Here is a 26346-nt window from a genome sequence, read left to right on the forward strand (position 1 = left end):
TATGGTGGCAGAGCAGCTGTTTGAGCCCGTTAAAGAAACCAGAAGATTCAAGGTGAGAAACTGTAAGACACACTAACAATCGACAGGCTGCACCAGCTATTTGTAAATCCATCGCTTTTAATGCAGCGCTTTGAAAGCTTTTAATGTTTGAATTTAAAATAGAGCTGGTGCAAGGACATTTATTTTCCTTTAGGGCTGATGCTCTGAAGCGAACTGTAAAAAACCCATGTAGTCAAGTTTACACCCTATACCCCATAAATTAAAGACACTTGGTATAAAGTAGACTTGGTTTGCCACATGAAATACTGTCTTGCGAGATGCACTGTATTTAAAATGTGCTTCATAATGCTACAAACTGAAAACAGCTCTATCAGATGTATTGAATATTACAGCACATTATGCTGCATGAAGGCTCTGAATAAGACCATAGACAAGATAAACAATCCAAACCATTCAGCTGGGAGAAACCACAACCTTGCATAAGAGCATCAAATGCAATCCGGCTTTTCAGAAAAACCTTGACTACCAAACATAAGACCAACCTAAAGCGTAAAACTCTACATGTACATGTAGATATAATGAATCAGAGTGAGATTCTTGCCGTTTTCATGATCTTTATCAACACAAATTCAGCAACAGAGGAATTTATTCAAACCAGCTCCTCTATTTCCATCTAATGCCAATCAAAGACATCTATAGTGTTGATAATTGTGTCACTGTATATATACACATATATATATATATATACACAGACATATATGTACATATATACACACACATATATACAGACATATATGTACATATACACACATATATATACACATATATACATATATACAGACACATATATATACACATGTATACATACATATATACATATATACACAGTAAATAAAGGTGTTTGATGGCGTACATTCAGTATTGGCACGATATAATGGATCTCAGTGGTAATACCAAACTCCCTCCATCATGAAAAGGAAGGTAAAGAGATGCTTCACAGCCCCACAGCTTTCATTGCTACGGTGCGATACATGCATGCATGAAAAAAAATTAAGTGTTTACGCACCAAAAACTGAGCAGTGGGTTAAATTTCAATTTCTAAAAACCCACAGGACAGGAAATCTTTAGAAGTACCAGAAAGCACTCCTGATCCCTTTGATGAGGCTGAAGACCTCTCGTATCCGTCTGTCAGAAAAGCAGGATCATTACTTTGGTATGGGGGAGAGTGGGGTTCGATCAGCGAGCCTGGCACCGTGTGGTTAACATAACTATCTCCGCACATCAAGACGGGCAGTAAATACCTAAAACACACCGGCAAGACAGACAGGCCACAGTTCATCTGATTTCAAGATGATCAAACAAATTTTCCATCTTCTTTATACCGTTTTCCCCCATGAAGGCTCCTACTTTATTACTGCTGTGCTCACATATAACAAGTATGAGTGGACGGACAAAGTCTTTCATGCATCACCATCCTCACATGTTCAGTGTGGTTTTCAGTAAGGCACGAGCGGATTATTCCTTAGGGTGAAAAGCTGAATGTCAGTCGTGAAGGAGCGAGAGCGTCAACATTCATCTCTGCAGTGAGGGCAGACTGACAAGGCATATAAATTCATACTATAAGAAGAATTGTAAACTTAAATAAAATAAAAAGAACAAGCCACGATCGGATGGGTCCTCTTTATCTGATGCAGATTTCAGGGCCACTGGAAATTGAACAGGAGATGAGCACACGTGTGTCTATTGCTTTTCTAAGTGGGGTGAATGTGTTTGTGTCCGTGTTTACAGGGCGACACGAGAAGATGAAGAAGTTCAGTGTGTTGCTACCTCAATATGGGCTTTAAATACCTTCCTGCTCAGAGAGAAGAAGGTGAAACTCCAGACAAGAACACGCTTCGGATTTGTGGATCATGTTGTCATGGATGTTGGACTCCATTGAATGAATGGAACCTCTGAAACTCTATCGCACCCAATAGGGTTTTGTCTGTGAGTATTAAAAACGCACATGAAAGTACGGAGGATGACGATTGGTCTGTTTTTGAGTCACTCAAGGATTTCAATCAGTTGTTGGAACCAATTCAGCTGATGAACACACATGGTATCTTACCACCGCAAGTGTGTATTGTGCATTTCACTCAATTCTCTGAATCTCATTTTCACTCTGCTCCTCATTTGAGATTTTCGATGATGGCGATCTCCCGCCGGTCGGCGTAGTCCGGGCTGAGGCCGTTTAGGTAGAGGTTGCCGTTCCTGGTGTGGGCCCCTGAGACAGGGCTGAGTGAGAGAGTCAAGTTGGGGTAACCCTCTCTGTCCTCGCACAGGCTGGCCGACAGCGTCCTCTTGCCAGGGGTCATTTCCTGGTTGATGCCCAGCTCGGATGACAGCTTGCGCTTGATGGACGCTGCACGCTGGAACTTGTCATAGATGTCAACGCTGAGCCGCCGCCGGGTCTCTTTGAACTCTGCTGACACATTTGCCGTCCACTCGGCTGCGTGAGCCCTAAACTCCCCGACCTGCGGAGAGAAGACTCAACATAAACGCCTGCAGGTTGATTAAATGTTGTCTGAGCAGCATTTGTGTTAAATTGGAGTTTGATTTTCAAGAAATGACAACCAGTGGGTTTCCTGGAAATAGAAAAGCCTGAGGTGTGTTGTAGAAAAACTGTCAATGCACATAAAATACTGCAGGGTTCATTGTGGACCCAGATGCCGTCCTACTCGGACCCGCAATAAATAATTAAGATTTGTCAAATTTTTGACAGCATTTCTACTTTAAAGGGATACTTCACTGAAAAATGAATGAAATGCACTCATCTACTCACCACTATGCCGATGGAGGGGTGGGTGAAGTGTTTGATGTCCGCTGATATCTTCCTACGACACACGATCGTGTTGCTACGTCCGCTAGCTTAGCCACTTCCAGTGGACTTTTAGGCTTAAAATTTGGGGTAAATTACCTCCTTTCGAGTCGAATTTCTGGGCTTGCGGACGCCACACGAGCAGACTGGAGGCATGTGATGTCTATTCTGTTGTTTTATTACATCTGAAGTGTAGGTCACCATTGACTTCAGTTGTATTGGATTCTGCTGCAACAACGTTTACCCAGAGACTCCAGAAGTGTTTTGTGGACTCAAACACTTCACCCACCCCTCAATCAGCATAGTGGTGAGTAGATAATGATTGAATTCAAATTTTTAACAGTGAATCAGAAAAAAGTTTAAAAAAAAAAAGTAACTAAAAAGAGAAAGGTAGACAGTTTTTAATTTCTATATATTCCAAAAACTCTGTTATTCATTTTTTACTAAACATAAAAAAAGAAGTTCATGTGAGATCTGACAATGAATATTCTAACATATTATTGCATTATACTTTCTTTAATTTAACAATCAGATGTTGACAACACACATACATCTAATATTTCAATATACATCGCACTAAATCATAACGCCAGTAACACATTTTGTTCTGGACCTGCCTGAGGACATTTTTTGGAATTTTAATTGAATACTCCTGAAAATACTGGTATGTTAATTTCAAATTGTTAACCACCAGTTATGATAGATATTATGATATTACAGACTTCGGCCTGAGGAAATTTTAATTGAATACCAAATAAAACATTCATCCATAAATAGTTATGTGCACAAAGAGACTATAAAACCCTCTAAGAAATCTGAGGCCATAGAGGTGGTGAAAAAAAAAGTTTTTGTCCGTGTAGAATAAAGGATCCGACGACAGTGCTGTTGTCTTTTTGGTGAATAATGAGCCACCACACATGCACAAAATCCTGGTCTGTATCTTCTAATGCATTCTTTGATGGCAGACAGAATAGGTTAATGGAAAAGAATAACCTCACTGCGAACAGCTGACCAATAATTGATGAAGTTCAGTCTTGTGAACATCCATTTATTTGACCAGAGGAATGTTTAACAGCTCCTGCCTTCAGCCTTCAGCCACGTCTCAGCTGCTCTTCGATTAGCGAATCCCATGAAAGAACTATCTAGTTTTCATTAATTATTTCAGGTGAACTTTCATCCGTCACGAAGGCCAGTACAGACGTGGAAGTTTAAAAATTGAATAAAAATAGAAATTAATTAACAGAAGATGTTTTTGGAACTGATTCTATGAGGTACAGTTAGTTATTAGATGTCTGCCTTTAAGTCTCTGCCTTAGAAATTATTGGGAATAAGTCTCTAAAGTTATTATATACAGTATGTAACATATACGAGTAATAAAAAGCTACAGGCTACATACATGTATAATATTAAACTATGAGCTACATGTATAATATTGAAGCTACATACATGTATAATATGAACAGCATCGCGTACCTCCTCCTTAGTTTTCTTGGAGATGACCCGGAACCAGTCCCCGATCATACTGAGCACGGCGGCGAAGTACGCCAGGCCCACCAGGATCCAGAACCACACCACAGGCTTGTAGTAGTCCAGGTACTCTGGATTTTTCTCTGAGGCACCTGCAGAACCAAAGACATCATATCATCCATCAAAAAAGCATGTGTTCAGTGTTACTGATCAAACAATGTCAAACTGGGAGAAAGAACGAAGACAAGCAGATTTAAAAAAAGGCTTGATAGATACAGTTGGGTCAGTGGAAACTAGAATTACCGCAGTGCGGTTGTATGCCTCTGCCAACCAGAGGAGTTTCAGTGTTCATATTGCGACATATCTTTTTTTCCAGATTCATTCAGTGTCTGTGACCTTTGACCACTGCAATGTAATCACTTCATCTTCGAGTCCAAGTGACAACTGATCAAAAGTTGAAGAAATTCCCTCAAGTTGGTGTTATATTACATTCAAGAGGCCAAAAACTGTTGTTTTGAGGCCACTGTGACCTTGACCTTTGACTTTCGACCACTGAAAACTAATCAGTTAATCAGTGAGTCCAAGTGAACATGTGTACTTTGTGTGGAATTTGAAAGAATTCCCTTGAGGTGTTCCTGAGATATTACATCCACGAGGCAAAACATGCGATTGAGAGTCCGAGTAAATATTTGTACCAAATTAGAAGAAATGCCCCTCTAGGGATTCTTGAAATATTGAGTTCACGAGAATGGGACGGACGAACAACCCGAAAACAATTTCACCGGCACAGAGGCATAAAAATACAGGACCGTTTTGTACGAATATAACAAAAGTGGGCAATAAATAAGGACCAATAAGCAAGAAAACATTTACACAATATCACATACACTGTAGAATAAAATATTCTGAGATATATGTAAACATTTAGGTTTATATGGTAAAATTCGAGAGATTGTTAAGGGAGAAATTTGGTCCTCAAAGTTTAAAGCTCCCTGAGGCGTGTTTGATCATTCGCAATGGCTTGTGCGAGTTGGTCCTTGTTTTGTTTGTACTGACTCACACGATTTCAGGCTTTTCTGTGATATTTAAATAAAAAAAGACTTGGGAATAGATATTGATTTAGATAAGCATATAGTATATCTGTAAACTTGCAGTCATACTGCATCTACAGAAAAATATAAAAAGTCCTTTCCAGGTGCTAACATAACCTTTAGTGTGTATAAATGTCGTCTCGTCACTGCCCACGTTCTGTACCTATGGATCGATTCTTAAAATATCAGCAGGGATGAAGCAGCACCGGCCGACTGCTCACTGTGCGGTTAGATAACCACCCATCACAGCACCAGTTTAACTAACAGGTCCGGGCTGATGAATATACTCCAGCTACCTGGGTTGGCAGAGCTGCCGTTATCTAATCTATAATCATTAGGTCTGCTCGGGATAATTGAATCTAGCTGTTCCCCCCCCCCCCCCATCTGCCTCTCTCGTTGTCCGGTCAGTGAACTCGTATGTATTTGCTCACGCACATGGGTGCCCCCCTCCTCCGCCCATTTCAGATAGATTCCCATCCATCCTGAGAAAGGCCGGACCAATCACAACCATTAATCTAAAGTGGAGCAGGTTCAACACGATGACTGATCTGCCCTATTAAATCAAATGGACGGTAAATTTAAGATTAAACCTCTGCATTAACAGTGTTGGTTGCTGCGTCACATGTTTTGTTACTGTGTTGTTGTGGGTCCAGCTGATTGGGTCCGGGGGTTTGCTCAGCAATCGTTAACGGCGCCTTGGAAATTGAAAATGAAATGTGATTTGGTCTGGAGATGCCTGGCTATCTCAGCTATTGAGTTCAAACAGGTCACGTCAAGCGAAAACTAACAGCTCCCTCACACACACAGCACACAGCACACACACACACAGCTCTATCGTTCTGTCATTGCACATATACTCTTATGAATACTGTAGGATTTTACATTTATTAAAAAAAATAGCTCAACATTTAAAAAAATATTGGTTTTCTTGTTGAGCGAGATGAGAAAATTATTATAAATTATTTGCCTGGGATGACCGTGGTCGTTTCATCATTTTGACAAACATCTGTTGAGTCAGACTCAGTCAACCAGAAATCACTCAGCTATAAAAACAAACACAGAGATGAAAGACGGCCTGCATGTGAATACAAAGACCAGAAAATCAAATGACCCTTTTCACCGGCAACGAAGTCCCCGAAGCCGATGGTGGTGAGGGTGATGACGACGAAGTAGATGGACTCGAGGGTGCTCCAGCCCTCGATGTGCTTGAAGATGACGGCCGGCAGCGCCACGAAGATGAGGCACCCGAACAGGATGAAGAGCAGCGTGGAGAAGACGCGGATCTTCGTCCGGCTGACTTTCCATTTCTGTGGGGAAATAAAAGAATTGCTGGTGTAGAAAATAAACTTTTTACCAATTAGCGCGAGAGAGACGAGGGGAATGCTTGGAAGAAATTCATCCGCTCGACAGGGGTGCAGAGGCTACGAATGCAGAGAATAGGTTTGAATTTTAGCAGGTCTGTGGTACCTCGCAATGTGGCGGAAATCTCTTTAGTATCTCGTTAAAATAGCATTGGCTTAATGACCGACATGAACATTTTTCTGTTTGATCAACAGGTCTCGCTGACTTCTTGTAGTGCACGACCTGCACTCTCTGAATTTTTCTTTGATTTTCCTACATGATTTTCTTTGTGATTCCTCCCGCCTCCATCTAGGAATACATTCAATCCTTTTCCAACGTCTCAAACCTCCGGCTGTCAAGTTAATTTTACATAACTTTTCGCCCACTCAAGCTGCACATGACTTGACGTGCCACGCATTAGCTGGAATATCAAATAACTCGGATATTTCACATGCAATCATAGTAGCATGTATACTAGCGGATGCATCACAGCTACAGTCTGTGCTGCCAACTGTAACTGTGAGGATTTTCATTAGAGGTGACGCCTGCACTCCCTCTTTCTCATCACATTTTCGGCACTTAGTGCGCTCTGTGTGCTGCCGTTCCCTCGGCTGCCCTTCCACTTGAGGTGACTGCTTTCAGCTGGTTCCCCGTGTCTCCTGCTCTCCTCTCCCCCCCCCTCCGAGTTATGTAAGCCTGGTGCTTCCGAGGGGGAGCACGGGAGAGCAGACAGGCCTCAGAGCACCAAGTCTGTGATGTCTAATGTCCTCGCTGCACGGCGGAGTAGAAAACAGTAGTGTACAGTTTACAGGAGCAGATGAAGTGAAGAGTAAACAGTGATGTTTTCCAAAGGGACTAATGAGGTGGAATGTCAGGCGGTGTCTTCACTGCACTTTAGAGATTTCAGCAACTGCTACAGTTAATCAATTTCCATTGTTCAAACAAGCTGCCAACCTCTCAGCTCGCCCCCCCCGGGAGAGACGCCACGGAGCCAACAAGGAAACAGTCGTAGTGTTTAGTTTTTATTTGGTTTCAGTCGGCCGTTTCCTGAGTCATTGCTGCTGTCTTGAGATTTTGAGCCATTGCAACAAAGCTACAAAAGCTGTAAAGGAAATTAACCTGGGTACGATAATGAAATGGTGAAGGGATTCTCATCTTTGTTGCCCAGGTGTCATTGCTGAGTGGGTCCACATCATCACTGTACCTAAAGATGGACGACGCCTTTCTTCCTCCTCCCACTATCCCGAGATTAAGCCAAAATATCCTGAATACGAACGCAGCCATGTTGCACGAGTGTGTGCCGCTGCAAATCAGAGGATGGAGCCGCAGTTTCGAGGTCCCATCGATACCCGCGCCAATCACAAGTCACTCCAAGCTGTCAATCATGCGATGCAATCAGTCTTTAAAGCATCAATAACTAATTATAACCAAACTTTACAGAATATTTTGCACTTGAACAAACATCTAACTGTGACTACTCTGTCTACGAAGAGACCGAGTTTATGACCTATACTGCAGCCAGCCACCAGGAGGCGACTGAGACACTTTGGCTTCACTTTTGGGGAGCTGTAATGTCGTCCATCTTTATAAACAGTACAGTCTATGGTTCAGCTCCGTGGCCGCCGATGAGACCTGGGTCCACTGACGTCAGATTTAACACAGAAACATGAGATAAATTCTCCCTCATTTTGATATTTTACACATTAAAAAACTAATTTGCATTGTATGCAACGGCCCTGATAACCCACTGCCACCCCATGTCATTAACATGTACGTGCGACTGTTAGAATCCTTCATCATATAGCTGAATAATCCGTTTTTTTCCCCCTTTTGAGTTGCGTGCTGCTTTATAGGAATCCATTCAAACCACTTCACAGCCACACTCGACAGTGTTATATTCAGAAACTAATTACAGTGTCGCAGTGTTCCCAAAACCGACTCTCAAATCAACTGTAACTGCTCCCAAAAGCCGACATGCATTTATCTCATATGTCCCCCAGGTACTGAGGATGTAAATTTATTTGACACCTTGATAATAATCATATTTTTCTTTTTTGCATTCATAGGATCTCAACCTAAGTCTTTAACATTTCTTTTAAAATGTGTCTTTACGGTCTATAAGCCTGTTTTTCTTCTACAGCATGTTCTCCACCGTCTGTTTTCTTAATGAAGCACACTGTTTCCATCCATCTATATGGAAAAGGTTAGTTATGATTTTGTGATTCATTATTAACCTTCCATAAAAATGTATCAATTAGCTGCACTGTCGATTTCATAAATGATTTAGTTCATTAAACAGCAGAGGTGATTCTGGTTAAGTAGCAATAAAGACAAAACATCAGCTTATACCTTAGAGTCTTGTGCACTTGGTCTACTTTTTGGTGGTTGATGCTTCTTGATTGCCACTGTTCCTGTCAGATAGCAGACTTGTTCACAAGCATTTGATTGCATTGGTTTTTCAGGAGAAGCCAAATCACCAACTATCCCACAGACTGTCCTGCACAGTCCATTGACACTGAATAAGGGTGCCTTCTCACTGTACTGTATGTACTTGTATTTTAAAAGAGGTCAGTGTGTGACTTGCAATGTGGCTAATAGGACGAACATCATTATTTTAGAGTGATGCGTCTGTCTGTCTGTCTGTGTGTGTGTGCGCGCATTTCACTGCCATAAACAGACGTACATGAGTAAGTTCGGTTAAAAAAGGCAGAAAAAGAAAAAGCTGATTTAATATAAAATAACTTGTTTACTGAACTGAGCGTCCACTACTGAAAAAAGCTGCCTGCATTACATTTCTCTGTCCTGGGCTCTGTTGACATGGCAACTCAATAAAAAAAAGCAAAAAAAAAGCATTTCCTTTCCACATGGTGAAATACCGTCTGCTGAAATCTGAGGTGAACACTGATCTTGCTCTGCAGTGTTTAAGATCATCCACTACGCAGCCGTAACCTTGACACATGGATATCGCAGCAATTTATGGAAACATCTCCGGCAATACGATTTTACAGCTGCCCTCGCCCTAACTGGATTGAGTTGTAAAACAATCTGATTAAAACGACTCATCGCACACAGCTAAACACTCAGAGGCGATAAGAGGTCTCACCACTATCATCTTCTCCACTTTGGCGATGCCCTTCCCAAAAATGGTCCCCAACTGGTCGCCGACGCCAGCCAATAGGAATCCAAACAGGGGAATCCCCAGCAGAGCGTAGATTATACAGAAGATCCGACCTCCTTCTGTGTGAGGAGAGATGTTCCCAAACCCTGAGAGGAAGACGACACAGACAGAGATAATTAGTCCATCAGGCAAATTTATTTATTTATAAATGCATTGTTCTTTATTTACTTCAAATCTGTGTACTAACGTTATCCCATCCTCCCCCCAACCCAGGGTCACACAAATACAAAGAGCAATAACGAAGACGATAATAGGAATAAACATACAAATATACGTAAACACAGAGATAATGATATATATAATATATTTAAGCAATATTAAGAAGTTCTATGTTGTAGTACAATCAAACAAGTGTAAAGTGAAATAGTTGCAAAGAAGCATTTCTACATTTTGGGTCTTTGAGAACATTTCATTTTATAATGGGTCTATCACTAATCAGAAGGTTTGTTGTTCAAGTCCCTGGCATATTGAAGTGTCAGGCAAGATGCTGAACCCCAAACAGCTGTGACAACAGGATGTGAATGAGTGAATGTGACCTCTGGTAGATAACAGTAGAAATAAGTGCAGAAAATATAATGCAGTCTATTTACATAGTGATTTACTTGAATGCATAAATCTGTTTGTTGATTCAAATATATCCAGTGAATGCGGCGTTTCTCTGCAGCAGCAAATATGTGGGTTTGTAATTTATTGTTGCAGTCTCTTTGAGAAGGAAAGTGTTTTTCTATCCATTTGAATTTGTATTGCCTTATTTTTCTTACTTTGCATGTTAAGCACTCTTCAGCTCTTCTTGTTTTGGACTTTATCTTGAGAAAAGAGAGACCCGGTGAATGCTTTGTTTCCTCTACAAGTGCAAGGAAGTTTTGCTAGTGTCTTGTATCAAAGCGGTGAAGGACAGTTCTCGGAATTGTGGTCCTTTCCAGAGTATATACATATATTTTTACTGGCAGCTGTGGCTCAGGAGGAAAAGAGGTTCGTCCACAGCTCCTTCAGTCAGCATTCACAAGTGTCCTTACTGATACTGAAGATACTGAACCCTAATCGCCCCTGACGGCTGTGCCGACAATGGGTGAAAAGTGTGTGATAGTGAAATCGAAGTATTGTATGAGTGTATGAGTGTGTGTGTGTGTTTTGTACTGTAAAGTGCTTTGAGTGGTAGATAAAAGTGGAAATGTGCCATAGAAATAGTCAATTTACCATTAATGTACATTATAATTTCATCCAAGCTGGTAGGAGATGATACAAGTATAAACTAAACTCCTCACAAAGCTCGACTGTGAATACGTCAATCTAAAAAACAGCTTTGAGGAATTTCATTAGAAAAGAGACGAAGGTCTGAGTCAGACAACACTTTATAATTCATAGTCTGTTCTAAGCAAAAATGAAAAAAAAAAAAGGAACAAACGAAAAGACACAATAGGCTGTGCATAGACACACACACAGATCCATCACTGCTTCACTGCCTTTCATCTCCAAACCCATAATCATGTGCAGCTATAAAAAGCACACAGGGCGAATACAGGTCCATGTCCTGGTAAACAAAACCCAGGACCTATACCTCACTGTACATAAACCTGACTGCATGAGCTGCATTATTTAACGTTTCATAAGGCATCTGAATTACGAACTCCATCCACTTCTCCTTTTTGTTGCAGTCATCAGTCTGAGGACAGGAGCTGCAGGCGGCCTCCTAATGACCTCACAGTCTCACTCTGCAGTGAGGTGACACTAAATATGAGAAGAATCGTCAATCAAGTCTCACTAATTTCACGACTCGATCAATAGCAGACAGGATGCCTGATTATTTGTTTTAACAACTCCAGGTGTGTCCCTGCATAACAAATGTCAAATCAGAAGCTGCACTTGCTTTGTCTGGTTTTTAACAAACGAAACGGAATAATTCAACTCATCTTTGAATTATATAACAATATTAGTGATGAAAAGCAACTTACATACACCTAAAGTATAAATGTCACACGATGGAAGAGAAACGTGGTATTCATTAGGGAAACTTTATCTCGTTTGAATTCGATTAGGAAAACAATTAATTGCCCTATTCTGCTATATTATTAATGATAAAGTAAAACAGCCTTAAATGAACATTAAGTATAAAAACATGTGCGGTGAAAAATGGGGGAAAGTACTGATTCATTTAAAAATGCATGAAAATATATGGACTGAAGATTCAAGTGTAAACTGTGGAGAAAATGACTGTTTTTCCACCTGAAATATTAAAATAAAACCGTGCTACACTGTGGGACAGGTTTATAAAAGTGAGTTATAATCAATATTCGGTACAGACTTGTTTTGATCTATACACTGTGGGGAATGTGATTTTCAGCAGGAATTGCTGAGACATAACTCAGGGGTCCCACATGATGAAGTGCAGTGAGTAACTTTTACTGCCAGCAGGAGGGAGGGAGGGAGGGAGACAGGAGAGGCAATGAGATGTGAGTTATTTCAGTTCATTGTCAGGTAAAAGTGGGGGGGGATACCTTGGCCAAGCCCCAATAGTCTCCCTAGAATTCAATTAAGCCGCACTAAATTACACATGTTTATAGATATCAGTCCAATAAATATGCCTGAATCGTCAAGATCCATTAATTATTTCCTGGGAAATTGGTAAATATTTTTTTTAAACACCCTAAATCACAATGTTAAAAATCCTTCATCGAATCTGATTGAATCCACCAAGTTTCAAGAAACATGCAGAAATCTGTATTTTTGCTCTTCCACCTCTAGCTGAATAAAGTCAAGCTTGGTGATTAGAAGCAAACTGACATTATCGTGTCGGTTGATGATCACTGTCAAGGAATTTGCACAAAGACTTTAGGAATCTGTTCTGTGAAATGTGATTTTGTTGCACAGCAGCATCAGCGACAGAACATTTTGTACCGATCAGACAAAATTAAGGTGATTACCAAGAGACGGCACTAAAATGATATGCTGTGTACGCTAACAAGCTGTTTTCCATTTCTGTGCACTTTCACTTTGCAACCTTCGTCTTGATGATTGAGTTTTACACACAGAGTAAAATATGGCTGAGAGCTGTGTTTTTTTTTTTTTAGATAAACTGCCGCAGTGCACTTTATGGGACAACATCATCACTGTATGTTCAGTCAATCCTCAGTAAATCTGCCTTATGTAGAGAACACGATGTACATCACAGCAGCACCTGTGAACGACAGAAAGTACATTTGTTGATTCTCAGGTGAGTGATGTTCCGATATCGAAACCAGCATCATAAATGTCTCCGAAAATACAGAATCATAAGTATACAAGTGTCTTTCAGATAAAACTACAATTTCATTTCCCCCAGAAATCACTTCTTTGCTGCTCCAAAACAGCAGCTAACTACAATGGAAAGTTCTGCAAGTAAAACCGAGAAACGTATAAAAGACTTCAGTTTCAGGCTATTTAAAGGAATTAATCATGTACTCCTACATTCATTAATTTATTTGTTTTTTTCCTTCACTTATGAGTATTATTCTCTGTATGTATTTGTTTTTCAAAGGGTTTAACCTGAGCCAGGTCATAGAACAATATCAATCATCACTTCCATACAGGGTTAGTTGTACAGATGTTAAAATACACTCTGCCTTCACGTGATTGCTTAAAGACGACATATTATTGCAAAGCTGTAACATTTTGCTTTTGCCAACTAATCTCTTACTGGTGAGCAAAGGAACAAGCACATAGTTAATGCAGCGCAGCAAAATGTAGAAATGTTTTTTTGTGCTTAGCAAGTACAAAATCAGATCATTTCAAAAAGTAAGCTGACAAATTTTCCAACTAGAGAGTAAAGTCCTATTTTCATAAAGGAAGGTATTACATTTAACAAATGGAGGCTGAGCTCTGACAGGATGCTAGAGATGTGAAATGGAGCCCAGCAGCCCTCTTAAAACACACACCAATTTGTCAAGGTCTGATTGGAAGAGCCAGAGGAGCTGTCAGACAAGCCGTGTGTGTGTGTGTGTGTGTAGCTCTCGCAGCTGGATGTGACAGAGTGAGTAATTGTGTAAAAAGGAGCATGGAGAAGAAGTCCTTAAGACTGAATGAGGACAGGACCCTCACGATCATATTAAAGTGTCAGATCCCGTCAAGCTGCAGTTCCTGTTCAATGTCTCAGAGAAAAACCTGTCACACTGCTGCCTCATCTTCCACATTGACTCTATATGAACAGAATATCAGTCTATGCATCCAGGCATTATCATCGTTACCTCCATCAAGCAGGTTACGTCTCTCAGTCTGTCAGTGGGATTACTCAAAAACTACTAAACCAATTTCCATGACACAATGAGGAGGGGTGGAGGAGGAATGTGCGGATCTTGCCTGATCAATAACACACAGAGAAAGAGAGCTGGCCTTGGGGGAAGAGTGCACTCTTCAAACAGCCCTCTAGTTATCATCCTCTCTACAGTGCAGCAGCCGTTCTATAACCTGCCTGTTTGCAGCTTTCTTTCTGGAACTGCAAAAGTGAACTGCAGTAATCGAGTCAAAGGCAGCTTCAGACCGACCGGTGAACCAGGAAGCTGCGCTGTTGAATCTGTATATTCAAAAATTCGGTGAGGCTTGACTCATAAGGCAGAACCCGAACTGCAGAATCAACTGACATCGTTATCCACAACTTCACTTACGTTGCTAAGTCCCAGCCTCTGCTACTGGGCGCCTTTTTTTTTTTTTTTTAATTCAAATAGTATTGAAGGTAAAGCGTGTCCAAATCACACTAAATACACTTCACTGGGCTCTTAGTAATACACATGCCAAGTGTGAAGCTGATAAGATGAAGAGTTCTCGAGATATTTCTTCATACGGACAGATTTATGGAATTATCAAGTCTCTGAATATTGCTAAATCTTAGCAACTCACCATTGAGACACATTTCAGGAGTAATTACAAATAAATGTTTACCTTTCAGTGGATAAAGCTTCCCAACAACAAGTCTCAAACTAGCTCTTTAGTCAGTGTGTCTTCGGCTGAGCCAGACACTTGGACCTTTATGTTCCTGTTTGCAAGTCTGGGTATTTTGCCAGACAAAGACTTTATTTCTCTCAGAAGAAAACATTTTTTGTTTTGATGCTGAGAACTATATTTCAAGACAGTTTTTTGTTAAAGCAGTAGCAAGTGCAAAGGATCGTGTTGACGCAAGTGAAGTATAGTCTCCTGGTGTAATAAGGAGCAATCTGTAAAATAAGTGTCTGATTTTGTTATGCCAGAGCTATGTCATGTCAAAAATACCCTGTGTCCCTGCAACAAGTGTTATCAGGAGTCTACGCAGAGATAAAGAAGAGAAAGGAGTTGCTCAAGAGTAAGAAATTGCTTTTTCTTACCGATGGTGGTGATAACAGTTCCAGCAAAGAAGAAAGAGGAACTGAGGTCCCAGAGGCTCGTCTGATTGGATGAATTTCCCGATGGGTTCACACCCGCTCGAACTGCAGAAACCACTTGCTGGAATGGAAAAGAAAAGGAATCAAAGAAAAAGTTAGTGCACAGTCTGTCTCTCAGAGGGACGGTGATGTAAGGCTGAAGGAACATGAGAAAACCAGCGGTGTGCATCCTCCATTCTTAGGGAATAAGCGACAGCCAAGAAAAATGTCCAACCAAAACCCAATTAGGATCTGTGAGAAACAATGAGGAGCGTCTGTCACCTTTATAAAATGCAAGAGATGTTTTACATACCGGTTTCATTCTTACTGGCTAAAATGGGGGTGTTTAAAATGTACAGAGTTGTTAACATTTGCATATTTTATCTGCTTAAAAAAAAGTCACATTTAAGGCTGAACTGAATTCTAGAGGGTCAAGGATCCAGATTTTTGTACAAAATACAGATGGTCAACGAACACCCACATTTTCGGACATGCACCATTTCTATTTATGCAACTCAGGCGATGGAAAGGGAAATAACTGCTTTGGTCTGAATCCTGCAAAGGCACTAGTGTCACACTTGGTGCTGCTTGGTTCCAGATGTAATAGGGCCTCATAGGTTTGCATGAGTTTGCATAAGACAGCTTTGTGTGAATCCTCTGGAATCTACAATAACACCAGCATGATCAAATATACTATGTCAAAGTGGAAATGTTTGGTCATGTAGGAAATGTTGCATAGACAGAAAAAGACACCAAACACACAAGATTTTTTTTATACAAAGACAAAATCCAAAGCGTTCAAAAACAGACAAAATAACCCAGGACTCTTTTAGCACCGACCTTGAAGGGTATTTTTACTAGCATGAAAAAACGGAGGTGCGCACAGGAAAGAAAACAGCAACATGTTTTCCCACTCAGGGGCTGAGCTCACATGACAGTAGACAGGAGTAAAGCCAACAGCTGGAGGCAGCACACACCACTGCACAGACTCTCGCTCCCACTGACACCTAAACACAGACATAAGGAGCTGAGGCTCAGACGCACACTGGAGGATCAGCATCTAGTTTGTACTCCAGCATTCAATACAAATGTTCTGATGTAACACCACCAATAATGATTCCTTGACTAAATTAAGCATTTTAAACAAGTGTAACATAACATCCGCAACAACGGCTTCTCCATGTGTTAAAGGGTTTTGCGTCATAGAATTAAAATAAACATGTTAGCAGAGTTGCGTTTGCCAAAGAACCTGAGGCGGGCCTGAGCCCACGAGCCTCGTCTCTTCAGTAGAGTGAAAACTGGGATTTGAAATAGAGTAACTTTTTGTTACCCGATGTCCTTCTTACCCCACACAAGAGATGTAAACATGAAATGACTCAGTTCGCTATAGGATTGTTTAAATAACGTGAAGAAATAATATTTATTGGTTTGGTCAACTCGTGATATCCGCAGTCACACAATTAGAGCAATTTCTAAAGTTCTCTCTGTCTCACCACACATCAATATGGATTCAGTGCAGTTTTAAAGTTTCACACAGGCTCACATCAGTATCACAGGTTTTGGTCACATTAGTTAACAAACACAAGGAGTCATGTTTGGTTAAAAATCATATTTATTGCTGTATTTTTGACACTACATTGTGTTGTGCATGAGGCGCACACATTTAGTTTACACTGTTTGGTCTTTATTTGATGTATTAATTCAGTGTTCTTCGTTGTTGAGTTACCGTGTCTGCTGCACCTGTCTTCCTTCCTGGTTTGGCCAAAAGATGTGACTGAGGGTGGAGCCTGATTAAATGCAGAGGCTCAGTCAAATGGACAAGACCAAGTGTTGCATCAGCCTGGGGGGTAATGGGGTTTCTTTGTATGAAGTTTTATTTGTTGTCAATTTGTTTTCCCCCTCATCGTTTCCTAATGGTCCGATCAGCCAGTTTATGTCTCCCCTTTGGCTTATTTGTCAGATCAGTTGTTTTGTGGCCTCTTTAAATGAGACCAGTTATCTACTTAATTAGCTTTTTTGTCACTCCTTTGCGTTTTGGTATTTCTGAGTGAACTAAATCACATCTTTTAAAAAGTAGTCTTGTGCTGATCAGTCCTTTGACTGCTTGTTCCCTGACAAAATTAGTCAAATCACATAATAATGGTGAAACATGTTCACATCTATATGAAACGTACTGGTACAAGCTACTAGTATTTATACCTCAACATTTTGCATTTTTTAACCTGTCAGCCAGTCTGTTTGTCCACCTCTGCCTGAAATCAATGACCCACTGTCTGAGAAAGTGCTACGAATTTTGAGTGGTAAATCTTCCTAAGTGGCAATATGTGCCGTGCTAGAGTTAAAACCCATGAGCATTAGATGGTCAATTTCTCTGAATGTTGTGTTAGCCTGCTCTCACTGGGGGTTTTCAGCTCACTCAGTACAGTTCCACTGCAGAAAGACAAAGGGGTTTTGTGCATGTGGATTCTCAGTATCACTACTGAGAGGAAAGCTCAGATCTCAGAGGAACAGCAGCACTGAGATTATGTTAATAAATTGCAGAGGAATACTTCACTGGACTAAAGCTTTTATTCTCCTCTGTATATGTGGGATATTTTTTCCCACTAGGTCTAGTGTGCTTTAAAACCTGCATCCGCAATATATGTAATTAATATCAATAGACCTGCAGGAGCAGAGAAGAAATAATAATGATGTGGTATATAACACTACACACAGTCCTCTTGAAATGGAGTCTGTGCACACACACACACACCCCCACACTTTATGGCCACTGTGATATCAGAGTGTGTTTTGCAATGATCCATCTTCCTTGGTGAATCTAGGAGAGCTCTCATTAACCTATGACCGTTGAGCGTGATAAGGCCGAACAGGTCAAGTGTGTAAATGGACGAATAATGGATTGGAAACTGAGGGAGCAGGCACCGATGTAATGACACAAGGTGATCATGACATGATGGGTCAATAGGTGGAGAGATAAAGGCTGATGCGGTTGAACAGTGTGATGTAATCTGTGTCGCTTCCCTGCACAAGCTAACACAAGCAAAAAGAACAGTGTGTATTTCACAGAGATTGGTGCCTTTTCCTGATCTTAACTATATACACACATATTGTAGAAAGAGAGAAATTCAGAAATGTTGACATTGCACATAACTGAACCTTTCTGTCTGGTGATAGGGTTTAACTACCCTCAGTGGTATCTAACCATACAGATATTCTTCATTTGTTCAAAACCATGTAGATGAAAGATATTATATTTATGGTACTTAAATAACTGCTGTTAATAGTTTTTATAAAAAGGGGCTTACAGAGAATTATCACCCAGTACTGCAGTTTTACTCAGCCCAACAAAGCGTTGTAGCGTCTTCTAGTCCATTGTTTTAGTTTTATGGTTTACAACTTTCACCCTCATTTGACATCGTTAAGCTTTTAAAATACATCACTGTTGCATAATTTATGTCAACACTACTTCAGAGTTTTCAAGCGTGTGAAACAGAGAAGCTTGGATAGCCTACTGGCCCCATTTTAGTTTGAAAACTCCAAGACTGTGTTGTGGTATGGACGGGCAGAAAACGATGTTAGGAAACCATGAAGCGAATCCTCTTCCTGATTGGTCCTTATTCGTCAGGACTCAACGACCAGTTTTCAAATGCCTCACTGGACGTGTTTGTATAATGTAGCCTTATGGACAAGCAAACGAATATTTTTCTTAAGGGTTGTTGGAGACCACAATAGAGCTAAAAGGGGCACGGACATGATGTTCTGCTGTGTCTGTTGGATGTGTAAAGAGGCAACTGTTACTGCTACATAGCTAGCAATAGACTTCTGTAATATTCAAATAGCATCTGGCTTATGAGTAAAAAAGGTCCATACAAATTGAGACCCCCAAAGGACAAAACTGATTAAGATTGACACAGAGGAAATAAATATAATCACAGACAAAAGGTACATTTTGTACAAAGGTGAATTATTCCATAATTAAACATTTTTGTCAGTTCCATCTCTCATAATTCCCAAATACAATAAAGGAGACAGTTCAAAGATAGAATTCTGAAACCCTGGCTTCACTCTTCCTCTGAAATAATCATGGCTCAGTCAGCCCCTTTGTTTTCCAGCCAAAGCAGCCATATTAATTCAGTGGTTTGGCACAGAGTTGTATGCAAACTAACTCCGGCCAACAGAAATGATAAGACAGGATAATGTGACGACCACGTTGGCTGTGTCCAAGCTGAGCACAACAAACAAGGAGAGACGGAATCCTCTGAGCTTTTTGACATCACTCACTTTTTTTTAAAAATTACTCCTTTGAGAGGACATCTCTCCACAATACTCTGTTGTACTGGATTTGGATCAGCAAGAGAATACAAAGGTTGATGTGTGTGTGTGTTTGTATAAATAATTAAGAAACAGTGAGTGGGAGACACAATAGAAGAAGAACAGAAGAGAAGTAGTTCGGTCGGGCTTTTGTCTAGAAAAACCCCAAAGACAGCAGTTTCTTTGTTAGTATTGTTCTTTTAAAAACAGGCTCATAAGCCTAATAACCTAATAACATTAAGACAACATTATGTTCTTAAATGCCCCGTGCAGGCCCGGCTTCCTAGTGTTCCTCAGCTCAAATTGTTGAGCAAGCAATCACTGCTGTTAGTTTTGCAGAGAGAGCCTGTGTATAGTGTTTCTTTTTTTTCTTTTTGGAAACTGTAATGACACAGTCTGATTCAGCAGAAAGGTCATTAACAGAAGGAGTCGAGGAGAGGACAGAGGACAGTTTGCCGTCATTATTATGGGTCTTACAAGGGCACAACCACACTTTCGCCCATCTGTTTCAGAGCAGATGATATCCTCGAATATAATTAGACAAAAAGTAGAGAGATTCAAATTGAGCTGATGTTAGTCGGAAAATAGACGAGTACTCACAACACAGTGTGCTCAAAACACCTGAAATTCTCAAATTAAAGTAAGGAAAATGGTTTTGTGAGCTATTGCAGAGATTGACCAGGTGAACTAAAACGCTTGAGTAGTTGACCAATCAGGTTTCTTCAGCGCAGCAAGCCCCACCCCAAAAGTCCCTGTGCTTTCTTATGCCTCGAGCAGGGACTTTGTGTGGGGTAAAAAGAAAGAGAAAGTTCCTGTTTGGTGGAAAGTATCTAGATGCAATCCTACCTCAGGAACTTTCCCTGTAACTGGACACTGGTCCATGCATTGGAAACACACAGTTCCTGCAAAGGTTCCTAGTTCCTGGGGAAAGCTCCTGCGGTGGAAACACAGACAGATATTCTCATCCCTGGAGCTACAGTGCGAGTGTTGCTAAAAAAGAAAAGTGGTGCAGTAAACAAAGAACACTGGTGTTTATAACCAAGGACTCAGCTGCTGATACTGTTACTGCCTCCAACTCAATTAATCTCTACCATGTAAAATGTTTGCACCACCAACTGAAGCAATAGAAAGCATTATGGGAACTGTGCTATTCCAATTATTGCGCTGCCAAGGGTAACAAAAAAGATAAAGTCTGATTACAGTATCAAATAATGAAAAGAATAATGAGCAGCATGAGCATGTGTATTATTTGCTATAGTTCTGCACAAGAAACGTTGTTGTGGTGTGTTAATGAAATGAACCAATGGATTTAAAAGGGGTTTGGATTCAAGAGACCACTAAATTCATCTGTCCAGAGATCCACAGTCATCAGGTCCCCTCTGACAAGAGAACATTATCTAACAGTCAATCTGATCTCAGGACAGAAATCTACACCATCTTCTAACATAAACTCAGCCTCTCAAAGCACACAATTGTCAGTGGGGGTCAGTTTTAACATGGTCACAACCTACATGAGTTTATTTCACTGAATGTCAACACAGTGGAAGAGTGAAATAACACAGAAAACAGAGCTTTCACATGTGGCATCTAATTCAACCTCATACATCCAAACCTTTAGAAGACAACATGGATGTAAATATCAGTCTCATATCCAGAGAAATTAATAAATAAATTTCAGTATAAAGGTGAATAACAGTTAGACAACAGTGAGCGTGAGGATGCTTTGGCACTGGGATGCAGTATGTGACTGGGAGCCCCCTTTGCTGCTCGAACAGATAAACCACCGGGATTTAAAGACCTTTCAGCTCTGGCACATTAGAGCAGTAATCATCATCAACAAGTCTAACATGCCAACTGGAGTCCTCAGGAGGAAACGCTGCAAATCAAACCTGATTGGTGATGAGATCCAATAATCGATAAAGGAAAAACCATTACACCAGTAGATCTCTTTCATTAGGAGACTCCTGTCTCATCTCTGATATTCATAGTGGAGTTTTATTCTTAGTTTTGCAATTGAAAATGAATGAATGTTGAAAGAATGGATTTCACGTTCTGTTTTTAGATTCAGTGCGAGTTGATTTAAATTCAATTTGTTCATACATTGCTAAAAGAGAGTCTATGACAGGTATTGTGATCAAACAGGAAGTGAGATGTCAAATCATGACAGGAAAAACATTTTCTTCTTTTTCTATTTTTATGAAACCGCCTAAACAAAAAATAAATAAATATGTATAAAGTCTTTGTCTTTGAGTCTTCAACAGCGTGAAAATCAGGCTGAAGCTCTGGCAGCACTTTACTCCTAGCAACTGTGTCCACAAGGCTCAGGGTTAGAGAGTGTAAAGCTGTCTACACACTGATGTTAACCTATTGTTTTACCTTTGTCTTTCAGTGTAGAAAATTGTATAAAAACATAATTAATAGAAAACAGCAGAACATATACCACCGCCAAGGTCCAACAGTCCCCTAACATTCATTCAAGCTGCACCTTGTTACACACACCCCTCCCACATAGCGAAATAGTTTGGGCCCGGATCTGGCCCCGACTGTCTCACTGTCATCCAGCTCATATACCACATGGGATGACGGAACTTGGGCGGTCTGCTCCTGTTTGCCAGATCCGGGCCACAAGTAAGCCGTAGCAATACCGTATGTCAACCAAAGGTGCCGTAGGTGGCCCAGATTTGTTTTGTGCTATTTGGGCCATATTCACCATTTACCACATGGACCACTTGAGGTCCACATCCAGATTACACCTTGCCAGGAGCACCACATGTTTGCCAAAAAAGGGCCACATTTGCTATTTTACAAATGGACCAATTTAGGCTCATGAAGATCCATGACCGTGTCTTTATTATCTGGTAATGCTAAAGAAAGTGATTTAAATAAATCCTAGATCCGCTCGCTGATCCGGATCCACAATAATACTTTTTGGGTTCTCTCCTGACCCAAACTGCATCCTTCCGCCAAGTTTTGTGGTAATCCATCAGGTTGCTTTTACGTTATCTTTCTTCCAACAACAAATCAACAAAGAAATGGACAGGGGTGAAAACATAACCTAAGGTATTTCGTCAATCATGAACATGAACACAATAGCCTACCTTCACCAGATCTTCCAGCTCGGAGGAGTTGACGCAGGTGTGCGTGACCAGGAAGTCCAGTTTTTGTGTGAGAATGGTCAGTTTCTGGTAGCTCTCATACGGCTGCTCAAGAGCCCGGAACACCGTCGCCCCGATTATCAGGTAGAGCACCACCAGGAAGAAGATCGCTGACACGGTTTTCCACCTCATGACTGTAATCCGGGTGTCGCACTCATCCTCCGGAATGTTCAGCACCACAGGATTGGCCGAGAAGGACAGGCGAGGCTTGGAGTTGTGGGCGGCAGACTTGGGGTCAAGAAGGTCAGGTGCAGCCACTGCAAGGACGGAACTGATTAATGTGGAATTCGATTTATTTCCATAATAATAGACTCACCGCAGGGTTACTCATTCGTCACATCCCTATGGTTTTTACCAAATCACTATTGTCTTGCCAGATTAATCGCAGCAACCTTATCACGGTCTCACAACGTTGCAGGACAGAATCATTTTTCACTGTCAATTCTGATGAGAATGTTCTCGATTAATCAATTAACTGGTCGATAGAGTTTGATGGAAAATGTGCTTGATTATTACAATGCAGCCATAACTTTTTTTAATGTCCTCCCCTTCAAAATAAAGGAGAGGAAAACGATTTCAGTCAGAGATATATGACAGAGTTAGGGTATGAAACACTACCAATAATTATCGCAATATAATATTAATGAATTGTTATAAATATACCAACTGTCAACTTAAAAATGGAAATTTTTAAAAAGGGACAACATCACCCAGCCCTAATCTGAGATGTTAATGTATACGTGCTCACTGCGTCTGTATCATTACTGTGCAGCCAATTCCTCTCACGTCTCATTTATCCCATCCTGCAATAAGCCAGTAGGACAGCGCCTCTCCACAACATGCAAAGATCTGCAGGAGCTATAGAGCTGCAGGTTTCCTTCACACAGCGTTCAATGCAATGTGTGCAACAGCTCCACAGCACCTGTACTTCTCCAACACCGACATCAACAGTCACATCAGTATGAGCTTGATCTAACAATGGGAATCTTGACTTCTACTTGAATTCATGCTCCTTTATGACTACTCAGGTGTTAAGTTTGTATATTCTGGGGGAATAGATGATCACAACCTTATCATCATTTCACTCCACATATATCAATGGGGCACATGTCTCCCTACAGGACTGTAACCAAAATACTATTGTGATTATTTTTTTATTGCTTTTTGGTAAATAAACAGCGTGACTGACTGCAGGCTCATGAAAAATGAAACAGTCTTTATCTCGGTCCTGTTTTCCCAACAGCTTGCTTCACTAGATAAAATTACATAATCACCCCATCAGCTCCCGATGGCCAGTATTTTACCGTAAACAACTTATGGAGAGGCTCAGTCCGAATAATGAGCTGAAACCATCATGCGCAACAAACGCGTCAAATAGGAATGAATTTAATATGATATTTGTGGAGTTACATTACTATTACTGTGATTTTAACATTATAAATTATAACAAAACTACCAGGAAGAGATTCATTTGTGCAAGAGGAAGAAAAAAGCCACATTTCTCTTCAATGAACTCACAAATAACCTAATGTTTCTTTTAAAAGAGCACATTTCATTATTCCAGTGCTGAATTCCAATTAGTTGTTGATGCACTTACTTCTCTACCATCCCTTCTCTCTATCGAAGCATCTTTTATCCAAGAAAGCGCAGAAAAATAAAATAAAAAGATCCTCTTAGAGTCTTTTCCTGCCTCCGGGGCTCGCACCGAGGGACGCGTCCTCTCTCCTCCACATGGTCTCAGAGAGCTGCTCCTCCACTTTTTTTTATTTTTTTTACAATCTCCGGAGAAAATACATCCCGGACATCTCGTTCCCAGCACAAGACGCGCTACGACGCAGAGTAAAGGGAGCAGCGGGTGGAACAAATGGCCACCGCGAAATCCAGCCAGGTGTGTGGAAGCATCGCGCCCCGGACGGTGCGGGAGCGTCACGCAGGAGCGCAGCGGTTCAGAGGAGGCGCATCATCCAGTGTGACACACGCTGGATCTGCTGCACACTCCAGGAGGACCGTGCGCCTCTGCCGTGAGGAGAGGGAGAGGAGAGAGAGGGAGAGAAGAGTGAGGGAGTGAGGGAGTGAGAGAGGGAGAGAAGCTGCTCCCTCCTCAGCTCCTCAGATGATTCAGCAGGGGCGGATGGAGATAGAATTTGGGTGGGGGCCAGGGGCACAATTGGGGAAGTGGGTTAGGATTGAAACCCACAAAACTAGAGTAAATCAAGATGTACAAATTTCACACGCTTGTTTAATCAAGATCCGTGAATTGTTCTCTGAAGAAATGCAATGAAAATCTTGAAAAACATCATATCCAAGCGTTTAACGTAACGCATACATGTGAGTGCGGCATAAGGTGTAGAACGGCAGTCGAGTTTCTGGAGGTGAGAACATGAAAGACGGTGTTGAGAATTGTCCAATCACATTAGCTCAGAGATTGCAGTCCATGAAAGTGGGATGGTCCGGAGAACTTGAAGCAACCAATTAGACAGCTGCCCCTGCTCACATGAGGGAGACATTACCGCAGTGACTCCTGTTGACGGACTGCTATTGACGACACATTACAATGGATGAACATAATGTTTTCGTTGCTTCAGTCACAGTTGTTCAACACAGGCTGTGACTCAGTATGAAGATAAAATGTTGTACATTATGAAAGACACTCACAGAAGCTGTCAGCCCGGCCCACTGCCTGTCTTGAGAGAGGCGGTGCCTGCAGGAGCACACTGACAGATGTGTTAATGCCCTGCCTGCAAAAACATGATGTTTCGTGATTTGTACATCATTCATTTTACTGAAGAAAACCTTGACCCTCTTGCCTGGAAGTCACCATCATCAAAGCTTTTTGTGTTCAGTTTTGGTCTCAAGGACATTTTGCTGCTGAGGGAGAGAAAAGCTTCATCCTTGCTGGTGCACTGACTTAAACTGGTGTCCTTCCAGTCACATGCACACGTCTCACATCCAGGCAACAGCCGGCTATTCAGTAAGTGGAAGCAGACCTCAGGTTGAGGTGGCTACATGCCCTGAAGGGCAGCTGTCAGAACATGAATTCAATCCATCTGAATTAGCGGTACAGTGTGTGTGTGTGTGTGTGTGTGTGTGTGTGTGTGTGTGTGTGTGTGTGTGTGTGTGTGTGTGTGTGTGTGTGTGTATATATGTTTGGTTAATATCGCACACACTGTGGCTTATCATTCACCTCATATGCAAGTGTGACCACTAACAGACATTATCTTTCATTGATCGTCAGTCGCTGTTGAGCTCCTTTTTTCTGTTCGTGCATGGAGATGGGTCCACAATATAGATTGCATTTGCATGAGCTGCTAATGTTAATTGAATTGAGACTTGCACAGCTGTGATGTTCGTCTTTGGTGCTCTGACACTCTCTCACACACGCACACACGCACACACGCACACACACACACACACACACACACACACACACACACACACACACACACACACACACACACACACACACACACTCTCTCTCTCACTGAAACAAAAATAGAAAAGATATATATTGTTGCTGTGCAGTATGATTTCTCACATGCACTAATGCTCCTCCTCTTAAAATGCTTTTATTAGATTGTGT

At 41.1% G+C, this 26346-nt stretch overlaps 1 protein-coding gene across 2 annotated transcripts; it reads right to left on the reverse strand.

The window, feature by feature from the left end:
• Positions 1-597: 597 nt before the first annotated feature.
• Positions 598-24796, reverse strand: LOC118099908 (potassium channel subfamily K member 2). 2 transcript variants are annotated; one of them, XM_035144708.2, is made up of 7 exons: positions 24364-24796; positions 22710-23023; positions 15265-15382; positions 9860-10020; positions 6536-6722; positions 4331-4476; positions 598-2513 (listed from the first exon to the last, which is right to left on the reverse strand). In XM_035144708.2, coding segments are annotated over exons 1-7 (1272 nt in total). In that variant the 5' UTR covers positions 24365-24796; the 3' UTR covers positions 598-2168. The 2 variants fall into 2 exon arrangements, with proteins under 2 accessions (XP_035000599.1, XP_035000598.1); XM_035144707.2 differs by having other exon boundaries at positions 6527-6722.
• Positions 24797-26346: the final 1550 nt, after the last annotated feature.

Source organism: Hippoglossus stenolepis, chromosome 20 (assembly GCF_022539355.2).
Source record: "Hippoglossus stenolepis isolate QCI-W04-F060 chromosome 20, HSTE1.2, whole genome shotgun sequence".
NCBI classification, from domain to species: Eukaryota; Metazoa; Chordata; class Actinopteri; order Pleuronectiformes; family Pleuronectidae; genus Hippoglossus; species Hippoglossus stenolepis.

What these genes read in the sequence shown, in the direction of transcription:
- LOC118099908 (XM_035144707.2), bottom strand. An exon ending in AACTGTTATCACCACCATCG is followed by an intron (nt 10,021 to 15,264) that starts GTAAGAAAAAGC and finishes TCTTCCTCTCAG; the next exon opens with GGTTTGGGAACATCTCTCCT. An exon ending in CTTCGTTGCCGGTGAAAAGG is followed by an intron (nt 4,477 to 6,526) that starts GTCATTTGATTT and finishes TTGGTTCTGCAG; the next exon opens with GTGCCTCAGAGAAAAATCCA.